This window comes from Porites lutea, chromosome 11 (genome assembly GCF_958299795.1).
Source record: "Porites lutea chromosome 11, jaPorLute2.1, whole genome shotgun sequence".
NCBI lineage: Eukaryota > Metazoa > Cnidaria > Anthozoa > Scleractinia > Poritidae > Porites > Porites lutea.
In genome coordinates, this window is record NC_133211.1 from 2,669,225 (window position 1) to 2,687,349 (window position 18,125).

Below are 18,125 nucleotides of genomic sequence, written 5' to 3' on the forward strand. Positions count from 1 at the left end.
AGATTAGCACGTTGGATTCTGTTTGAAGACATCATGACGGTTGAGACCATTGTTTGACAGAAACTAGTACTGACTTCAACCTCAGAAATGTCAATGTCTTTAGACAGTGCTTGTCTTTCATGGTTACAGTGTCATACGAGTGTGATTCCACTAATGATTGTATGCTATATTTGTCAACCATTTCAAAAATGTAGTCTCAACGTCTTATTGTCTCATTTTATGACAATACGTGACATTATCTCCTTTCTATGACTACACCTGTGTTGCCTAATGTTACAGGCAAGCAGTGTGCATCATTAGTGGGACCATACTTGTTCATCTTCGTTGACATAATTATCACATGCTGATGTTCACCCCACAAACTTAGTGACAACTCATGTTCCTTACTAGTCGCACCATGGCGGGTTGGTCAGCTGAAGATGCCACCACCTTTTGGGACCGGTGAGGTATGGACACTGTCATGCACTATCCCGTTAGCCAGCAATGTCATGATCAGTTAGACGAGAAACAAGAACTTTGTGAAGACACCAACAAGATCAATCGTCAGACCTTCATGGGCCAACGTGACCTCAGCGATGCCATGGCAGAGTCTATCATCCATACGGACGAAGCGCGCAATATGCAATTCTGGTGTCGATACCAAAGCTGGACGTACTGTCCTAAATGTCAGAAATTGGAAACTCGAAAACTCCAGCCAGCCTTTAGAAGGAAGACTCCTTCGCCACTTCACAACGCCTTTAAATGTGGCAATTCGATTTACATAGTGCCCAACATAGAGGATGTGCCACTGATTCTACGCAATCGGACTAAGGCAGAGGTCGCATGCTATGTTCCTTGGCGATCCATTGTGGGGAATACAAATGCCACTTCAACGGCTATCGCCAGCAAACAGGTCCCTTCAGGGTCAGTTGGTCTAAGCAAATCGTCACGGAGAAAATTGACATTTTAGACAACCCTGCTTGCCGCCATACATTACTCCAAGTCTACCAGTTTGTCATGCAGAAGGAAGATAGCTCCTATGCCAAGTTTGTACACATGCATATCAGTGGTTATCGTCGTCCCTTCTTTATGAAATCTTCTCCACTTGCGATTTCCATGGCATAGAGTGTGCTCTGTGGCCATCTTTATACCATACCACAGCCATGGGCAAAAGAATGCTGGAGGGACAAACCAAGTGTCAAAATATCTTACATGCGCAAAGTGCTCTCTCCTGTGCTGGAGTACACGTTCAGCTTTGAACAGCTGTAGCACCAGTATGACAGGTGGCTGTTCAAAATGATAACCGGCGCTGTCCATTCTTCAAAAGCATCTGGGTGCTCCCCTAACAGAAGTCTGGGGAACAAATCATTCTCGCGCACCTACTGGCAGCACCAAAAATTATTTGTCTCTCATCGTCGAGTCAGGCAGTTTGGTTATCCATCCTTTTTCATTACCATTAGCCTCTATGAATGGACTTTACCCTTCCCATCATTCCTTGAAGACCTGCACCATCAGTATGGTAAAGATGTTACAGACTTGCCCATTCTGGAAACCATTCTCATTGCCCATGTCCTCGAGGAGATCGCAAGGGGATACCTTACCGGGGGAAATTGCAACAGGTGGAATACCCACGTCTTTGCAAATGCCACACATCCCAAGACAGGCAACCTGAAGACCTACTTCCCCGAGACTAACTAGGACGACCAGCCACTCCTTGAATGGCTTCGCAGCCACAACACCTCCCTGACCAAACCAAAGGCATACGGTCAAGACAAATACCTTGTTGTCGTCAAGTATGTGTCAGTATTCAATCCCATGTTCTTCTACCAGCATCTCACAATGAACCATCCTCATTGTTCTCCTTCTGAATTGAGACATCCTGAAGAAGAGAGCATGCCACCCACCATAAGTTCTTCGCACAAGCCGTTGCCCTCCAGACACCTGGTGAACTGGCGACACCATCACAGATCAATTTGAACGTGAAAGGCACAAAGAATTTTTCATCAACACCATCATTGCCTACATCATGTCCCTGCACGACATCCTCTACGTGTGGAGGATCCGCGTGGTAAATGGTGAAGTAGGCAACTTATCATCAGTTTCCATGGAGAACTTATACCCTCTCTCGCCACTCCAAAGGGCAATCTTAAACGACATCAGTACTGCCTGACATCCACACAGCAGACCCAGGAACAATCCTCTGAAGAAGATACCCTGGAAACCTCCAATTGGCACAAATACCTGGGGAAACTTGGTACCTGTGAATCTCAAGTGCTGATTCGTGCCATTCACTCTGCAATCCAAAAGGAAATGTTCCGTTCTAGTGGCTGCTCAAGTGGCTCTGCTGGCTCAAGGGTACCATAAGATCTTCCTCTGCGATATCATGACGGACACCTTGCACAGCACCTTTAACATCCCGGTGGACGGCCCATACAACAATGACATCGACTACACCATCAAGAAGTATGATCTCGTGGTAGTTGATGAAGCATCCATGGTCTCACCACCTACTTTTGGTGTGATATCCTCCACCTTCAACTGCCTCAACCTCCGTCCCATCGTGGTCTTCGTCTGAGACAAACATCAGCAGCAACCGTTGCAGACCATTGACGGTTGCATATTCACCACTACTTCAATATTATTATAGATGACGCCAACTTTCATTCAGAAAACTCCCGCTAGCATTGTCTCTATCAGTTGTTCCACATAGTTGCCCTGCAGTATGCTAAGTTTCTGGACATCATACGTTTCATGCAGCTCACACAAGAACAACTGGATGAAATGTAGGCTGACATTGTGCTATGTCTGGAAAGGCCTCTCACGGATCGTCAAATATGGGATGCATTCGACCTGCATCCAGCTTCTACTGTGATGACCGTCTTTAAACATGGGGCACAGCACGTCAACAACATCATTGTCAAGCATCTTTTTGAATGGCAGCAACCACTCACTAGAACACCCTGACTGCGAGAACACCTTCCCCTACTGACAAATACACGTCATCTTTACTGAAAATCGTCCTCCGTGGTAAACGGCCAAGAAGCCTCCATCGTCTTGTCCCAAAACAATACTATCATCTTGAAACTGCCCGAGGGACAGAGGGTCTTCGTCTATCCTGTGATGCATCTCATCAACAATAGGTGTGTCACCTATTATCCATTCACTCCTGTCTACGCGCAGACCATAACCAAATTGCAAGGGCAAAACATAAAACATCTTATTATATGGTTGCACAGCCCCCTCGTACCCCCCGGGACAGCATATGTGTAGGGTTACTGCACACATTTTAGTGATTAATAGGGTTAAGCACTTATTTAGGAACACAGCATGCATCTTGGACAATAGCTAAAGTGCTCTTTGTGGGAATTAGGTTTATTGACAGTTCTTTCTCAAAGACATTTGGAAATTGCACTGGATAGACCACTTAGTTTGTAGTTAACATTACTCGTTGCAGTAAGCATTTATTCAAGGTAATCTGTGGACACCAGGAATTTTCACAAATACAACTAGTTTTTAGTCATTTATTTTTTGGTGAATTTTGCATAGTAATTATATTAATTTTCATTACATTACTGTTCTGCAGGCTTTCTGCTTGCATTATAAAATTTTATTTATGTACTAAAGTCCAGCTGAATGTTTGTTGCTGTACATTTATTTAACCTGTTTGCTGAAATATAAGTTTTCAGCCTTCCAAACTTGGTCATGATTTTGGCGTAGTCATTTTCAACTTCAGTTATTTTGCCAATTAAAACATTATGATAAAGGGGTGAAATTTTGTCCACTGGATCAATTTTGATTGACACATATTCATATTCATTCATATTGGACCTCTTTTTCTACTTTCTTTCATTTTGCTGTTATAGTTCAACTGTCTCTCAGTTATATCTGTTTTGAGTTTCTTCCTCTGAGTGTCATCCTCGTCATGTTTCCTTTTATTTGGATTTGGAAAATCTGTGACTGGAGTACTTTCATTGCCCGGTTTTTTGACATCTGCACTTACGTGCACCTCCTTTCTTGGTAGAATTCCAAAAACTGCTTCATATGGAGACTTGCCTGTTGCACTGTGTACAACAATATTCTTCTTGTAGGCTGCTTCACTTAATATTTTACACCAGTTTACCTCTTCATCGTTTTTCTCTGTAATAATATTTTTCATGTTTTCTTTGACTGTGCGGTTATTGCGTTCTACAAGGCCCTGGGTTGTAGGGGTTCTTGGGGCTCTGTGTACTTGCTTTATCTTGTACGCTTTGCAGAATTCAGCCATCTTCTCGCTCTTAAATTCTCTTCCATTGTCTGAATGGAGAATTGTTGGAAAACCAAACAGATAAAACTGCTTTTCTAGAGCCTCTACCACCTCTTCAGTTTCCTTTGAATGCAAAGGATAAAGCCATGTGAATTTGCTAGAGTGATCTGTAATGTGAAGAACCCATTTGTGTGTGGCATTACATGTGCATGGTAACTTTCGGAAGTCAATGAGATCAATTTCCACGTGTTTCAAAAATCCATCTTCCATTAAGGGTTTTATTACCGTTTTTTTCACGTGGCTGGTGACACTACAGTGCTGTTGATGGAATTTACAGAGGGAAACAAAAAGTGTTATTACTTCTTGTGAAATTTCCACATATGACTCGCGTATGTAATGTTCAGTTTTGTCTTTTCCCCTATGCGCCATGGCAGAGTGAGCTTCACATAATGTCTTGAAAATCTCACGCTTTGGAGTAATGAACTTTCCATCTGGATTAGCAATTTTTCCATGCTGTAGGGTCCAATTTTTACACTTTATTGTTGCCACGTCGCTTATTGAAAGCCCTTCAATGTCTCTGGAATTCTCTGTAGTAAGTCAAGCTTTTGCTTTAACATAGAACTCGTCGCTTAGATATACTGTTAAATTACTTGCTTTTCCCTGTCTGGATGATTTCATTGACTGAAGTTTTTCGTAGAAGAGTTCTTCAGCTACGCAACTGTCCATTTTCACCACCATTTGAACAAAACTCTATGTTTTTCTAGTACTGAACCAACCAAAGTTCACGTGTACGTGTTGATCTGTCATGCGTATGTGTGAATAAATTATAATTTTTGGCCATGGTGAGTCTGGGACCAATAAATTATAAGGTTGAGAATTATAGGGTGAATTTCATACGATTGCTTGCATGGTCAAGTGGATAAGGAAGAGTACTACAGATCCAGAGGTTAGGAGTTCAAATCCTCATGAGTACTAACAAAAATAAACATAGGAAAAAGGTAAGAGTGAGATAATATGGGGAGGTTAGGTGAGAGATAGCGAAGAGGGGGGGTTAGGACGAACTAGGTATAGGAGGGGAATGACAGAACAAGAAGGGAAGGGTGGTTGGTGAGATGCAAAAGAACTGAGAAAACAAAATTTGCTGATAAGCACTTAATACTTAAATTTAAATACAAAAACTATTGAAAATAAACATTTCATTCATTACCTCAAATGATTTTCTGCAGAGTTTGTCCGTTTTCTATTGGTTAAATGCCAACATCTAAACACAAGTATCAGCTAGTGTTTTCTTACTCTTGTCCAAAGTTTCAGTGCTTGTACATTTTCAAGAATCTATGAATTGATTGTTTCTGATACAAACTTTCATCAGTTTGGTCATACATTTTCCTTTTAAGGTGACTCGACACAGTTATTTTGTAGGGGTACCCTCCTACTTTGAAGCTCTCTGGTATCCCCACCCTTACTTTGATCGTAAGTCTAACATATAGCATGGATAACATATAGATCAATCTACAATATAGCATAAAATTCTGGCAATCTGAGTAAATGTCACTTTGTTATAGTGCCACGCCTCTTTGGGGTCTGAGTTGAAATTCTGCTGTTGCCGGCATTTTTTCATGAAAATCTCACAGCTACATATAGTGCATTAGTGCCTTGCATTGAACAGAGTTTCACCAAAATCGCAAAGGCCCAATGCGAGAAATTCAGGGGTTTGCAAATGTAGGTCATAATTTATGTGAAAATGATAAGCCAACTTTACACGATTATATCTAATAAACTATGAGATTTATCCCTTTATTTTGGGGATCTTTAGAACAGATGGGTCCTTGCAAGACAGCAAAAAGCTTTAGGGCCTTGTAAATGCGCACAATTTTGAGCAATGCAACATATAGAAATTATAGTTTTAGCTATTTGTTAACCTTAGTCAGCTTTTACAGAGTCCTTCTCATAGCATTTTCTTAAAAATTCGTAGTTTTTTTTCCTTCAAATTTTTTCAGGGCCACAATTGATTAACTAACTACCTGAATTCAGAATTTCATGGTCCTTGAAAAACTGTCACATTATCTTCTATTAGCTGAAGATTTGTAGCATTTTGGATGAGTTTGTACTTTGGGAGTTTTCTATTGTTTCTAACTGTCATGATACAGCATTCTTGTGTCACAGATGCAATCTTATCCTGGTTAGCAGCAACTAGATCCTTGTTCTGGGCCCAGTTCTTCAAAGGCAGATAAGCGCTAACCCGCAGTTAAATTTTAATGCAGGTTTGGTTTTCTTTTGTTTCAAAGCATTTTTTTGGATACCAGTAATTTTCCCTGTTCTTTTAAGAGCATCCAATCATCAAATTATGGACAAAAAGCTGAATAAAACTGAATTTTCCTTTTAAGCTTTCAGATCAAATTCAAATTGCACTCTAACCCAGGTTTAGCCTTACCCAGCTATGAACAACCTGACCCTGGGCCCCCCAATGAACTCAACTAATCATCAGAAGTGTGTTGTCAAATTTTCTTTTAAACCAATCGGCCAGATGAACTTTGGCTTTTTAACAGGCCAGTCATGGTGCATACTCATATCCTGGGAGACAACATACAAGCAGGGTTCTATCTAGGATTTATTTTTGGGGGGAGAAGTCCCGAGTGGCGGAAGTTAAAAAGCTTCCTGGAGGGGGTCCTTGGGAAGCGTTTGAAATGAATATGTGCTGAGATGCAATCTGGTGCATTTTGAGACATAATTTTGAGGAATGTTACAGTGTGTGCAATGACCTTGTTGTGTCTGGATGATTTTTCCAATATAGTTACCAATATACTGAAATGATAATCACATTCACATTTACATGATAGGTGGGGTGACCTGCCACATGTTACCTCACCTATCTGGGCCCCCCCACCTTCATGTAAACAGACTCTTAGTGGAAGTCCAAGCAAATGTTGGATACGAATGTACCAAGCATGCGTAACAGCAAGTTTACAATTAGGATTATGGAGCCTCTGGGGTTCCCCCAATAATAATATGCATGTGATTTGGCAAAAATAGAAATATAATTAAATTGGTAATATATTATTTATTAATATTTCTAATCATATCTAGCCATTGATTTGATTCACAGCACCTTCATGTTAACATGTTAACAGTATTTTCTAGCAAAGAACCTGTGAATCCACTGGAAATGGTAGAAGAAGTGACCAGAGAAGTAGCTTCTTTCAGAACAAGGTAAGAACTTAAATTATTGATAAGAAAGAAAATTAGTGGTCTCAAAGACAACACGTATTGCCTGAATTGTAAATTTACTTTGGTCTCAACGTTGATGTCAAACTTTAAAGGCATGATCATCATACAATTAGTAGGGTTGATTGATAAGTGCATTAAGTTGCTTACAAAGAGACTCTCAACGGAAGGTTGGCCAGTATACGGGGGGAGGAGGTTAGGACACCCCATGATTTAACCTATTCAATAAAGTTTTTATGTTATTTTGTGCTTCAGGGAGGGGGTAGGTTAGACCCTATAATTTTCAGGATTTAGATTCTTAACAAATAGAACACAGTTTTTCATGGTCTTTATTCTTAAGGACCCCAGAAATGACATACCAGAATGCTTAACTGGAACACTACATTGGTTTCATTGCCTTTTTATTGTGAAGAACTGATACAACACTCTGTTATGACTCAGTTTGAAAACAAGAAGTGTAAAGGTTACATTTGCCACTAAGGTTATTTTTTTATGGAGTTGAGTTCTACAAGTTGCAGGTATATCTGCAGACTACAAAGGCTTGTGGTTAAATGTGGCCCAGACACATTCTGAGACACATGTGTTTACTACTCTCAACGGTAAAATTGTTGATTTGCCTACTTTTGCAGATAAGGTTGTTTTGTGTTTTTAAAAGTGATGTGCAGAAAAAGTAGAATATAATGCACCAAACTGAAAATAATTCCAAGGTAAGCTCTTTTGGATCTGTTTGTATTTGCTCAAATATAACATCCATATTTGTAATGTCCTTGCATTTGGCATTACTCAAATGTCAGGCTACTTGAATGCCTTGTGGACGAAATTTATTTAAAAATGTTGTCCAATTTTAAACTTAAAAATCCAAGCCTTGAATTAATTCACCAACCTGTGTTCTGTGTGTTGCCACTACTACTACTGAAAGATGGACAGGCACCAACTTACTCATGAACATGATAAAAATCTGCCTAGAATTTTTTCATTATTTTTCTGTCATCATCTAAGCTTTTTTGTCATTTCCTATATAGATACAAAAATTATATTCCTGTAGCAGACAATTTACAGTTCCTTTGTACTAAGTTAAAATAATGGTACCCTGTAGACAAACACCCAAGAAAAAATATTATTGGAAATGGAACTCAAGATAAAAAAAAGAAGTATCAATCAAAGTTAGGTAAGAAATTTATTATTTATCTATCATCATTATATGTAACAGACCAAAATATTTACATATTATATGCCTGGGACATAATGGACAACTTTACACAACAGCTAGCTATAGGGCAACTGAACACTGTAAACAACCATACACCACAGAACAACTGAAAACAGTTGACAACCCTACACGAATGGACTAGATACAACTGTACACAACAGGACAATTGAATACACTCAAAAAATTACTGTACACAGCTGGACAACTGAATATAGTCAACAGCCGTACACAACTGGACAACTGAGAACAGTCAACAACTGAATACTGTCTACAACCTTACACAGCAGGACAACTGAATACAGTCAGTAACTGTGCACAACTGGACAACTGATTACAGTCAACAACTACACAACTGAGCAACTAAATACAGTCAACAACTGTACACAACTTGACAACTGAATACAGTCAACAATTGTACACAACTGGACAACTGAGGACAGTCAACAACTGATCACAACTGGACAACTGAATACGGTCAAAACTGTACGCAACTTGACAAGTGAATACAGTCAACAACTGTACACAACTGGACAACTGAATACAGTCAACAACTGTACACAACTGGACAACTGAATACATTCAAGAACTGTACACAACTTGACAACTGAATACAGTCAACAACTGTACACGACTGGACAACTGAATACAGTCAACAACTGTACACAACTTGACAACGGAATACAGTCAACAACTTTACACAACTGGACAACTGATGACAGTCAACAACTGTACAGAACTGGACAACTGAATACAGTCAACAACCCTACACAACTGGACAACTGAATACAGTCAAAACTGTACAGAACTGGACAACTGAATACAGTCAACAACTGTACACAACTGGACAACTGAATACAGTCAAAACTGTACACAACTTGACAACTGAATACAGTCAACAACTGTACACAACTGGACAACTGGATACAGTCAACAACTGTACACAACTGGACAACTGAATACAGTCAACAATTGTACCAACTGGACAATTGATGACAGTACACAACCCTACACAACTGGACAACTGAATACAGTCAAAACTGTACACAACTTGAATAGTGAATACAGTCAAGAACTGTACACAACTGGACAACTGAATACAGTCAAGAACTGTACACAACTGGACAACTGAAAACAGTCAACAACTGTACACAACTGGACAACTGAATACAGTCAACAACTGTACACAACTGGACAACTGAATACAGTCAACAACTGTACACAACTGGACAACTGAATACAGTCAACAACTGTACACAACTGGACAACTGAATACAGTCAACAACTGTACACAACTTGACAAGTGAATACAGTCAAGAACTGTACACAACTGGACAACTGAATACAGTCAAAACTGTACACAACTGGACAACTGAATACAGTCAACAATTGTACCAACTGGACAATTGATGACAGTACACAACCCTACACAACTGGACAACTGAATACAGTCAAGAACTGTACACAACTTGACAACTGAATACAGTCAACAACTGTACACAACTGGACAATTGAATACAGTCAACAACTGTACACAACTGGACAACTGAATACAGTCAAAACTGTACACAACTGGACAACTGAATACGGTCAAAACTCTACACAACTTGACAACTGAATACAGTCAACAACGGTACACAACTGGACAACTGAATACAGTCAACAACTGTACACAACTGGACAACTGAATACGGTCAAAACTGTACACAACTTGACAACTGAATACAGTCAACAACTGTACACATTTGGACAACTGAATACAGTCAACAACTGGACAACTGAATACGGTCAAAACTGTACACAACTTGACAACTGAATACAGTCAACAACTGTACACAACTGGACAACTGAATACGGTCAACAACTGTACACAACTGGACAACTGAATACAGTCAACATTTGGACAACTGAATACAGTCAACAACTGTACACAACTGGACAACTGAATACAGTCAACAACTGTACACAACTTGACAACTGAATACAGTCAACAACTGTACACAACTGGACAACTGAATACAGTCAACAACTGTACACAACTGGACAACTGAATACGGTCAAAACTGTACACAACTTGACAACTGAATACAGTCAACAACTGTACACAACTGGACAACTGAATACGGTCAAAACTGTACACAACTTGACAACTGAATACAGTCAACAACTGTACACAACTGGACGACTGAATACAGTCAACAACTGTACACAACTGGACAACTGAATACGGTCAAAACTGTACGCAACTTGACAAGTGAATACAGTCAACAACTGTACACAACTGGACAACTGAATACAGTCAACAACTGTACACAACTGGACAACTGAATACATTCAAGAACTGTACACAACTTGACAACTGAATACAGTCAACAACTGTACACGACTGGACAACTGAATACAGTCAACAACTGTACACAACTTGACAACGGAATACAGTCAACAACTTTACACAACTGGACAACTGATGACAGTCAACAACTGTACAGAACTGGACAACTGAATACAGTCAACAACTGTACACAACTGGACAACTGAATGCAGTCAACAACTGTACAGAACTGGACAACTGAATACAGTCAACAACTGTACACAACTGGACAACTGAATACAGTCAACAACTGTACACAACTTGACAACTGAATACAGTCAACAACTGTACACAACTTGACAGCGTAATACAGTCAACAACTGTACACAACCGGACAACTGAATACAGTCAACAACTGTACACAACTGGACAACTGAATACAGTCAACAACTGGACAACTGAATACAGTCAACAATTGTACCAACTGGACAATTGATGACAGTACACAACCCTACACAACTGGACAACTGAATACAGTCAAGAACTGTACACAACTTGACAACTGAATACAGTCAACAACTGTACACAACTGGACAATTGAATACAGTCAACAACTGTACACAACTGGACAACTGAATACAGTCAAAACTGTACACAACTTGACAGCGTAATACAGTCAACAACTGTACACAACTTGACAGCGTAATACAGTCAACAACTGTACACAACCGGACAACTGAATACAGTCAACAACTGTACACAACTGGACAACTGAATACACTCAAAAAATTACTGTACACAGCTGGACAACTGAATATAGTCAACAGCCGTACACAACTGGACAACTGAGAACAGTCAACAACTGAATACTGTCTACAACCTTACACAGCAGGACAACTGAATACAGTCAGTAACTGTGCACAACTGGACAACTGATTACAGTCAACAACTACACAACTGAGCAACTAAATACAGTCAACAACTGTACACAACTTGACAACTGAATACAGTCAACAATTGTACACAACTGGACAACTGAGGACAGTCAACAACTGATCACAACTGGACAACTGAATACGGTCAAAACTGTACGCAACTTGACAAGTGAATACAGTCAACAACTGTACACAACTGGACAACTGAATACAGTCAACAACTGTACACAACTGGACAACTGAATACAGTCAACAACTGTACACAACTTGACAACTGAATACAGTCAACAACTGTACACAACTTGACAGCGTAATACAGTCAACAACTGTACACAACCGGACAACTGAATACAGTCAACAACTGTACACAACTGGACAACTGAATACAGTCAACAACTGGACAACTGAATACAGTCAACAATTGTACCAACTGGACAATTGATGACAGTACACAACCCTACACAACTGGACAACTGAATACAGTCAAGAACTGTACACAACTTGACAACTGAATACAGTCAACAACTGTACACAACTGGACAATTGAATACAGTCAACAACTGTACACAACTGGTCAACTGAATACAGTCAAAACTGTACACAACTGGACAACTGAATACGGTCAAAACTCTACACAACTTGACAACTGAATACAGTCAACAACGGTACACAACTGGACAACTGAATACAGTCAACAACTGTACACAACTGGACAACTGAATACGGTCAAAACTGTACACAACTTGACAACTGAATACAGTCAACAACTGTACACATTTGGACAACTGAATACAGTCAACAACTGGACAACTGAATACGGTCAAAACTGTACACAACTTGACAACTGAATACAGTCAACAACTGTACACAACTGGACAACTGAATACGGTCAACAACTGTACACAACTGGACAACTGAATACAGTCAACAACTGGACAACTGAATACAGTCAACAATTGTACCAACTGGACAATTGATGACAGTACACAACCCTACACAACTGGACAACTGAATACAGTCAACAACTGTACACAACTTGACAACTGAATACAGTCAACAACTGTACACAACTGGACAACTGAATACAGTCAACAACTGTACACAACTGGACAACTGAATACGGTCAAAACTGTACACAACTTGACAACTGAATACAGTCAACAACTGTACACAACTGGACAACTGAATACGGTCAAAACTGTACACAACTTGACAACTGAATACAGTCAACAACTGTACACAACTGGACGACTGAATACAGTCAACAACTGTACACAACTGGACAACTGAATACGGTCAAAACTGTACGCAACTTGACAAGTGAATACAGTCAACAACTGTACAGAACTGGACAACTGAATACAGTCAACAACTGTACACAACTGGACAACTGAATACATTCAAGAACTGTACACAACTTGACAACTGAATACAGTCAACAACTGTACACGACTGGACAACTGAATACAGTCAACAACTGTACACAACTTGACAACGGAATACAGTCAACAACTTTACACAACTGGACAACTGATGACAGTCAACAACTGTACAGAACTGGACAACTGAATACAGTCAACAACTGTACACAACTGGACAACTGAATGCAGTCAACAACTGTACAGAACTGGACAACTGAATACAGTCAACAACTGTACACAACTGGACAACTGAATACAGTCAACAACTGTACACAACTTGACAACTGAATACAGTCAACAACTGTACACAACTTGACAGCGTAATACAGTCAACAATTGTACACAACCGGACAACTGAATACAGTCAACAACTGTACACAACTGGACAACTGAATACAGTCAACAACTGTACACAACTTGACAACGGAATACAGTCAACAACTGTACACAACTTTACAACGGAATACAGTCAACAACTGTACACAACTTGACAACTGAATACAGTCAACAACTGTACACAACTTGACAACGGAATACAGTCAACAACTGTACACAACTTGACAGCGGAATACAGTCAACAACTGTACACAACCGGACAACTGAATACAGTCATTAACCAGACACAACTGGACACCTGAATACAGTCAACAACTGGACAACTGATTCAAGTCAACAACTGTACACAACTGGACAACTGAATACAGTCCACAACTAAACTTGACTGGACAACTGAAAACTGTTAACAACTGTACACAAGTGAACAACTGAATACAGTCAATAATTGTAGACAGCTTGAAAACTGAACACAGTTGGCTAGTAGCACCAAGATCCTTGTTCTGGACCTCCACAATCTCAACCAATTACTGTAAGTGTGTTGCCAATTTTCTTTTAAACAGATTGTTTAAACAAACATTGGCTTTTTTACCCTGGTACACTGCTTGGTTTCCAGAACAACATATGCTGCCCATTCTAGGCACCTCTTTTGAATTTTTTTTGCTTAGTACGCCGGACAAGTGTACTTAGAATTTAGTAAGTTCTTTGTTAGTTTATTTTGTGTATACTGGACTCTGATGTCTTTATTTACTACTCCAGAGGGTTAGGTGTGAAGAGGGCCTGTTTTATTCCCTTAGTCACTGAGTGTTATATCAACTGTCTTTGTTACATGCTGTGCTCTGTGGCGAAGCTGAAGAAAGCCATGCATGCATGCGGATGAAAATGGAACAATTGGCTGTACTAAGCGTACTAAGACCGAATGAAATACCAAAATGCTTAGAACATGGCCGTTCTAAATGTACTAAGACCAAATAAAATACCAACATGCATAGAACATGGCCGTACTAAGCGTACTAACGTACTAAGAACGAATAAAATACAAACATGCATGAGAACATGGCTGTACTAAGCGTACTAACGTACCAAGACCGACAAAAATACAAACATACATTGAACACGGCCGTACTAAGAGTATTAACGTACTAAGACCGAAAAAAATAGCAACATACGTAGAACATGGCCGTACTAAGCGTACTAACGTACTAACACCGAAAAAATAGCAACATACATGAGAACATTGCCGCACTAAGCGTACTAACATACCAAGACCGAAAAAAATACCAACATACATAGAACACGGCCGTACTAAGTGTACTAACGTACTTAGACCGAATAAAATACCAACATACATAGAACATGGCCGTACTAAGCGTACTAACGTACTAAGACCGAAAAAATACACACATACAAAGAACATGGCCGTACTAAGCGTACTAACGTACTAAGACCGAAAAAATACCCACATACAAAGAACATGGCCGTACTAAGCGTACTAACGTACTAAGACCGAAAAAATACCCACATACAAAGAACATTGCCGTCCTAAGCGTACTAACGTACTAAGACTGGATAAAATACCAACAATTTGAAAACATCGCCGGTCGAGAACATATTAGCTTTAAGGGGCACCCAAATAGAATATAGATCAAAACCACTTAAACCTAGCCTTGTTAAACGTATTTTAGTATTTAAACGGAACATATGGGCATATTTTTATCCCCTAAAAATTTTTCATCTGTGCGGATTTCCTAGTCGAACGTCTAGCGATCCGAAAGTTATAGGGATCAAAACTTACCCTTTTGAAAATTTCTGCCAGAAAAAAGGCTCCCGAAAATTTTAGGTGACATTCTTAGGGTAAAAATCCGTTAAAAATGGGCAATTATACCATTTTTTAGATGTTCGAAAATCCTAGGGGAGGCAGACAAGCAAGAAATTTTACAGCAAATGTTCCGAAAATTCTAGATCTCAAATCGTCTTCCGAACAGATATTCTCCGAAAATTGACGTTGGGTGCCCTTGGAACATGACCGCGTTAGTAATACAAACGCAAGGCACCCCAGCGCACCTGAGGTCAAGAGCTTTTTTAAAAATCCCCTTTTTAAATCAAAATTTCACATACCTTGCCACACTACACAATGAATTTCAGGGAAGGCTGAAAAGTTGCTTATATTCTTTAAACGTAAAAAGAAAATCTTCTTTTAGCGTAGATTTAAAATATATTTGAACTAAAAACATGACTTCCGTTTATTCTAGTGCTTTAATTATAACTACCTGACGTCCCATGCGAATCAACATCTTCCGTTATTGGTCACTCAATAAGACCGGCCGTTCGCAATTTGAATAATAACTAGAAAAAATATGAGGCTTAGAAAATTGTTTTAGAAAAGAGTAAGTAAATAAATCATATTCTTACACTGCAAGTGTATTGAATAGAGTCTCAACTTGAAAACAATTTCTTGATGGACAACTTTATTCAGTCACGCGTCATCGACCGGAATCAGTTTCAGAGGTTTCAGCTGAATGTGAATTCCCCGCACATCTCATCAAAATCAATCTAATGGCCGAACTAAGTTCACCAACGAGAGAGATTTGCAACTCGCTAAGCTTGTCCACACAGAAGTAAGTGATGACTGACTGCCTCCACGGGCAAAAGAGAGCAGCCAGCGAATGACTTTGTAATAAGCAGTTGCTCATCCAATCCCACGCATACTTTGATCCAACAAAGAAAGCCAAGGTGAAGGCTGTACATAAGGTTTGCAACAAGGATCTAGCACTTCCTCTTGTGCTCGGATGGCACTTTGGGAACAGTTCCAGCAAGCCGAGAACGTAATGTAGATCGCCTTTGGAGCTATGTTCCATGTGGTCGCTTAGAGTAACTAGCTTCGGGCAGCAGGCTCGTAGACGTAGTGTTTGACGTGTAGCGCGAGGTGTTGACCAAGAAGGTCAAAAGACTGAAAATAATGTCTACCGCTGAAAGTGTACAATATAGGGATTTACTGTGATGCACTATACTGTACATTCATGAAACGAGCTGCTTCGTGCCAACACAAATAAGCTGAAATTGTCAAATTCCTTGTGCCACAGGGCAAAACCGAAGCATTTAGAAGCAGACTCGGCAACTGGATCATGGACGTGTGACAACCAAAGACCAGTCGAGCGAAGATATATGGTGATCAGAGACGCTGTTCCTGGGGTACAGTTCCGTTACGAAGAGGCTGATAGGTGTATTGTTCTCCATGCTCGGCATGCGCGCAGGAATGACAATGTGATGCACTCTTACACTCTGACACTGACACTGAGCAAATGTCTTTCTCCTACTTCTCGCTCATAGCAAAAGCTTGACTTTGAAAAGGTGCTACATGAAAAAGGGAAGAGGCGCGAACGTTCGATGCAAATCGACCGCGGCAAAGTTAACCACTGCTTCATGAGGAGTCCTTATCGGTGTAAACTCGACCACAGGCTGTGATAACATCACTGCCTTCTTTGGTAAAGGGAAGTGAAAAACAGTCCAGTGATGGCGAGTATCGCGGGAAAGAGTGATCAGTATCCAATGAGAACCTTAAATTCAAGATACCGAAGCACCCGTGTGTGAACTGTACGGAAAGAAGTGGCACAGTGTGGATGTGCTTGTGCTTACTATGAGATTCATCCCGAGCTTAAGGCGGGAAGGTCAAACTGGAGAATCTGCCGCCATATGAGTCATCTTTTCGACTTTACAGGAGCAATTATCAAGGCTCGATGAGAAGAAGAACCATTGCTCTGCTCCCTTCGTTGGCACGTTAAGTAGAGTAGTTGTAACTCATGCTTAGGAACCTTTCTTCAGCTTATGATGTTTGAGCAGCAAATGCAGTACATGTGAATCTATGTTTTTGTTCAATGTTCAAAAACGCTGAGTGTCGCAGTGAAGAATGGTGTTATGCGAATGATGTCAGTTATGGGATCATATAGTGCTTTTGTTCTAAAATAGACTGAAGAGTGAAGCACGTTTCGAGGTTTGGGAGGGGGGAACACTTCCTTATTTGGCTTCTACAGGTCAGGTATGGGCAGCTGAACACAAGGTCTTGAGTATTAAACAGGGTGTAGAATTTTACTGTTAAGCGACTTTAACAGTGTCTTTTGGGGCTGGAAGCCTTAAGAAGACTGTAAAGGCTTGTGATGAGCAGTTTACATTTGCAGTATCAATAACTTTTTTCCAAAGTACCTACTTCTGTGGTGTTAGTTTGAAAAACTACTTGATTCTTTACGTAAAATGAAACAAATCAAAGTCAGAATCGTAAACAGGGTAGCGAAGTGAGCCATTTCTTAAACAAGGTGGAGCTTTGAAGGCCTCGGCGGCACAGCTCTAGCAAGACCCCCCTTGAGTGCCCCCCGGGGGGGGGGGGGGCACGTTATCTGCCCTTACTTCTGCCTTATTGCTTTTTGTTAGAGGTATGTTTTACTTTGCCGTAGAAAACGACGTTACAACAGCTCTAAAT

General features: G+C 40.1%; 2 protein-coding genes across 2 annotated transcripts in view; both read right to left on the bottom strand.

Annotated features, from left to right (window-relative positions):
• Positions 1-18,125, bottom strand: part of LOC140952410 (uncharacterized) — a 148,686-nt gene that overhangs the window by 19,924 nt on the left and 110,637 nt on the right. The window lies entirely within an intron of this gene.
• On the bottom strand, positions 3,797-4,651 carry LOC140952411 (KRAB-A domain-containing protein 2-like). The gene has a single exon (XM_073401838.1). The coding sequence runs from the start codon at positions 4,649-4,651 to the stop codon at positions 3,797-3,799; it is 855 nt and encodes a 284-aa protein (XP_073257939.1).

Excerpts from the sequence above, each read along its gene's own strand:
- LOC140952411 (XM_073401838.1), bottom strand. The coding sequence starts at position 4,651 with ATGGCGCATAGGGGAAAAGACAAAACTGAACATTACATACGCGAGTCA.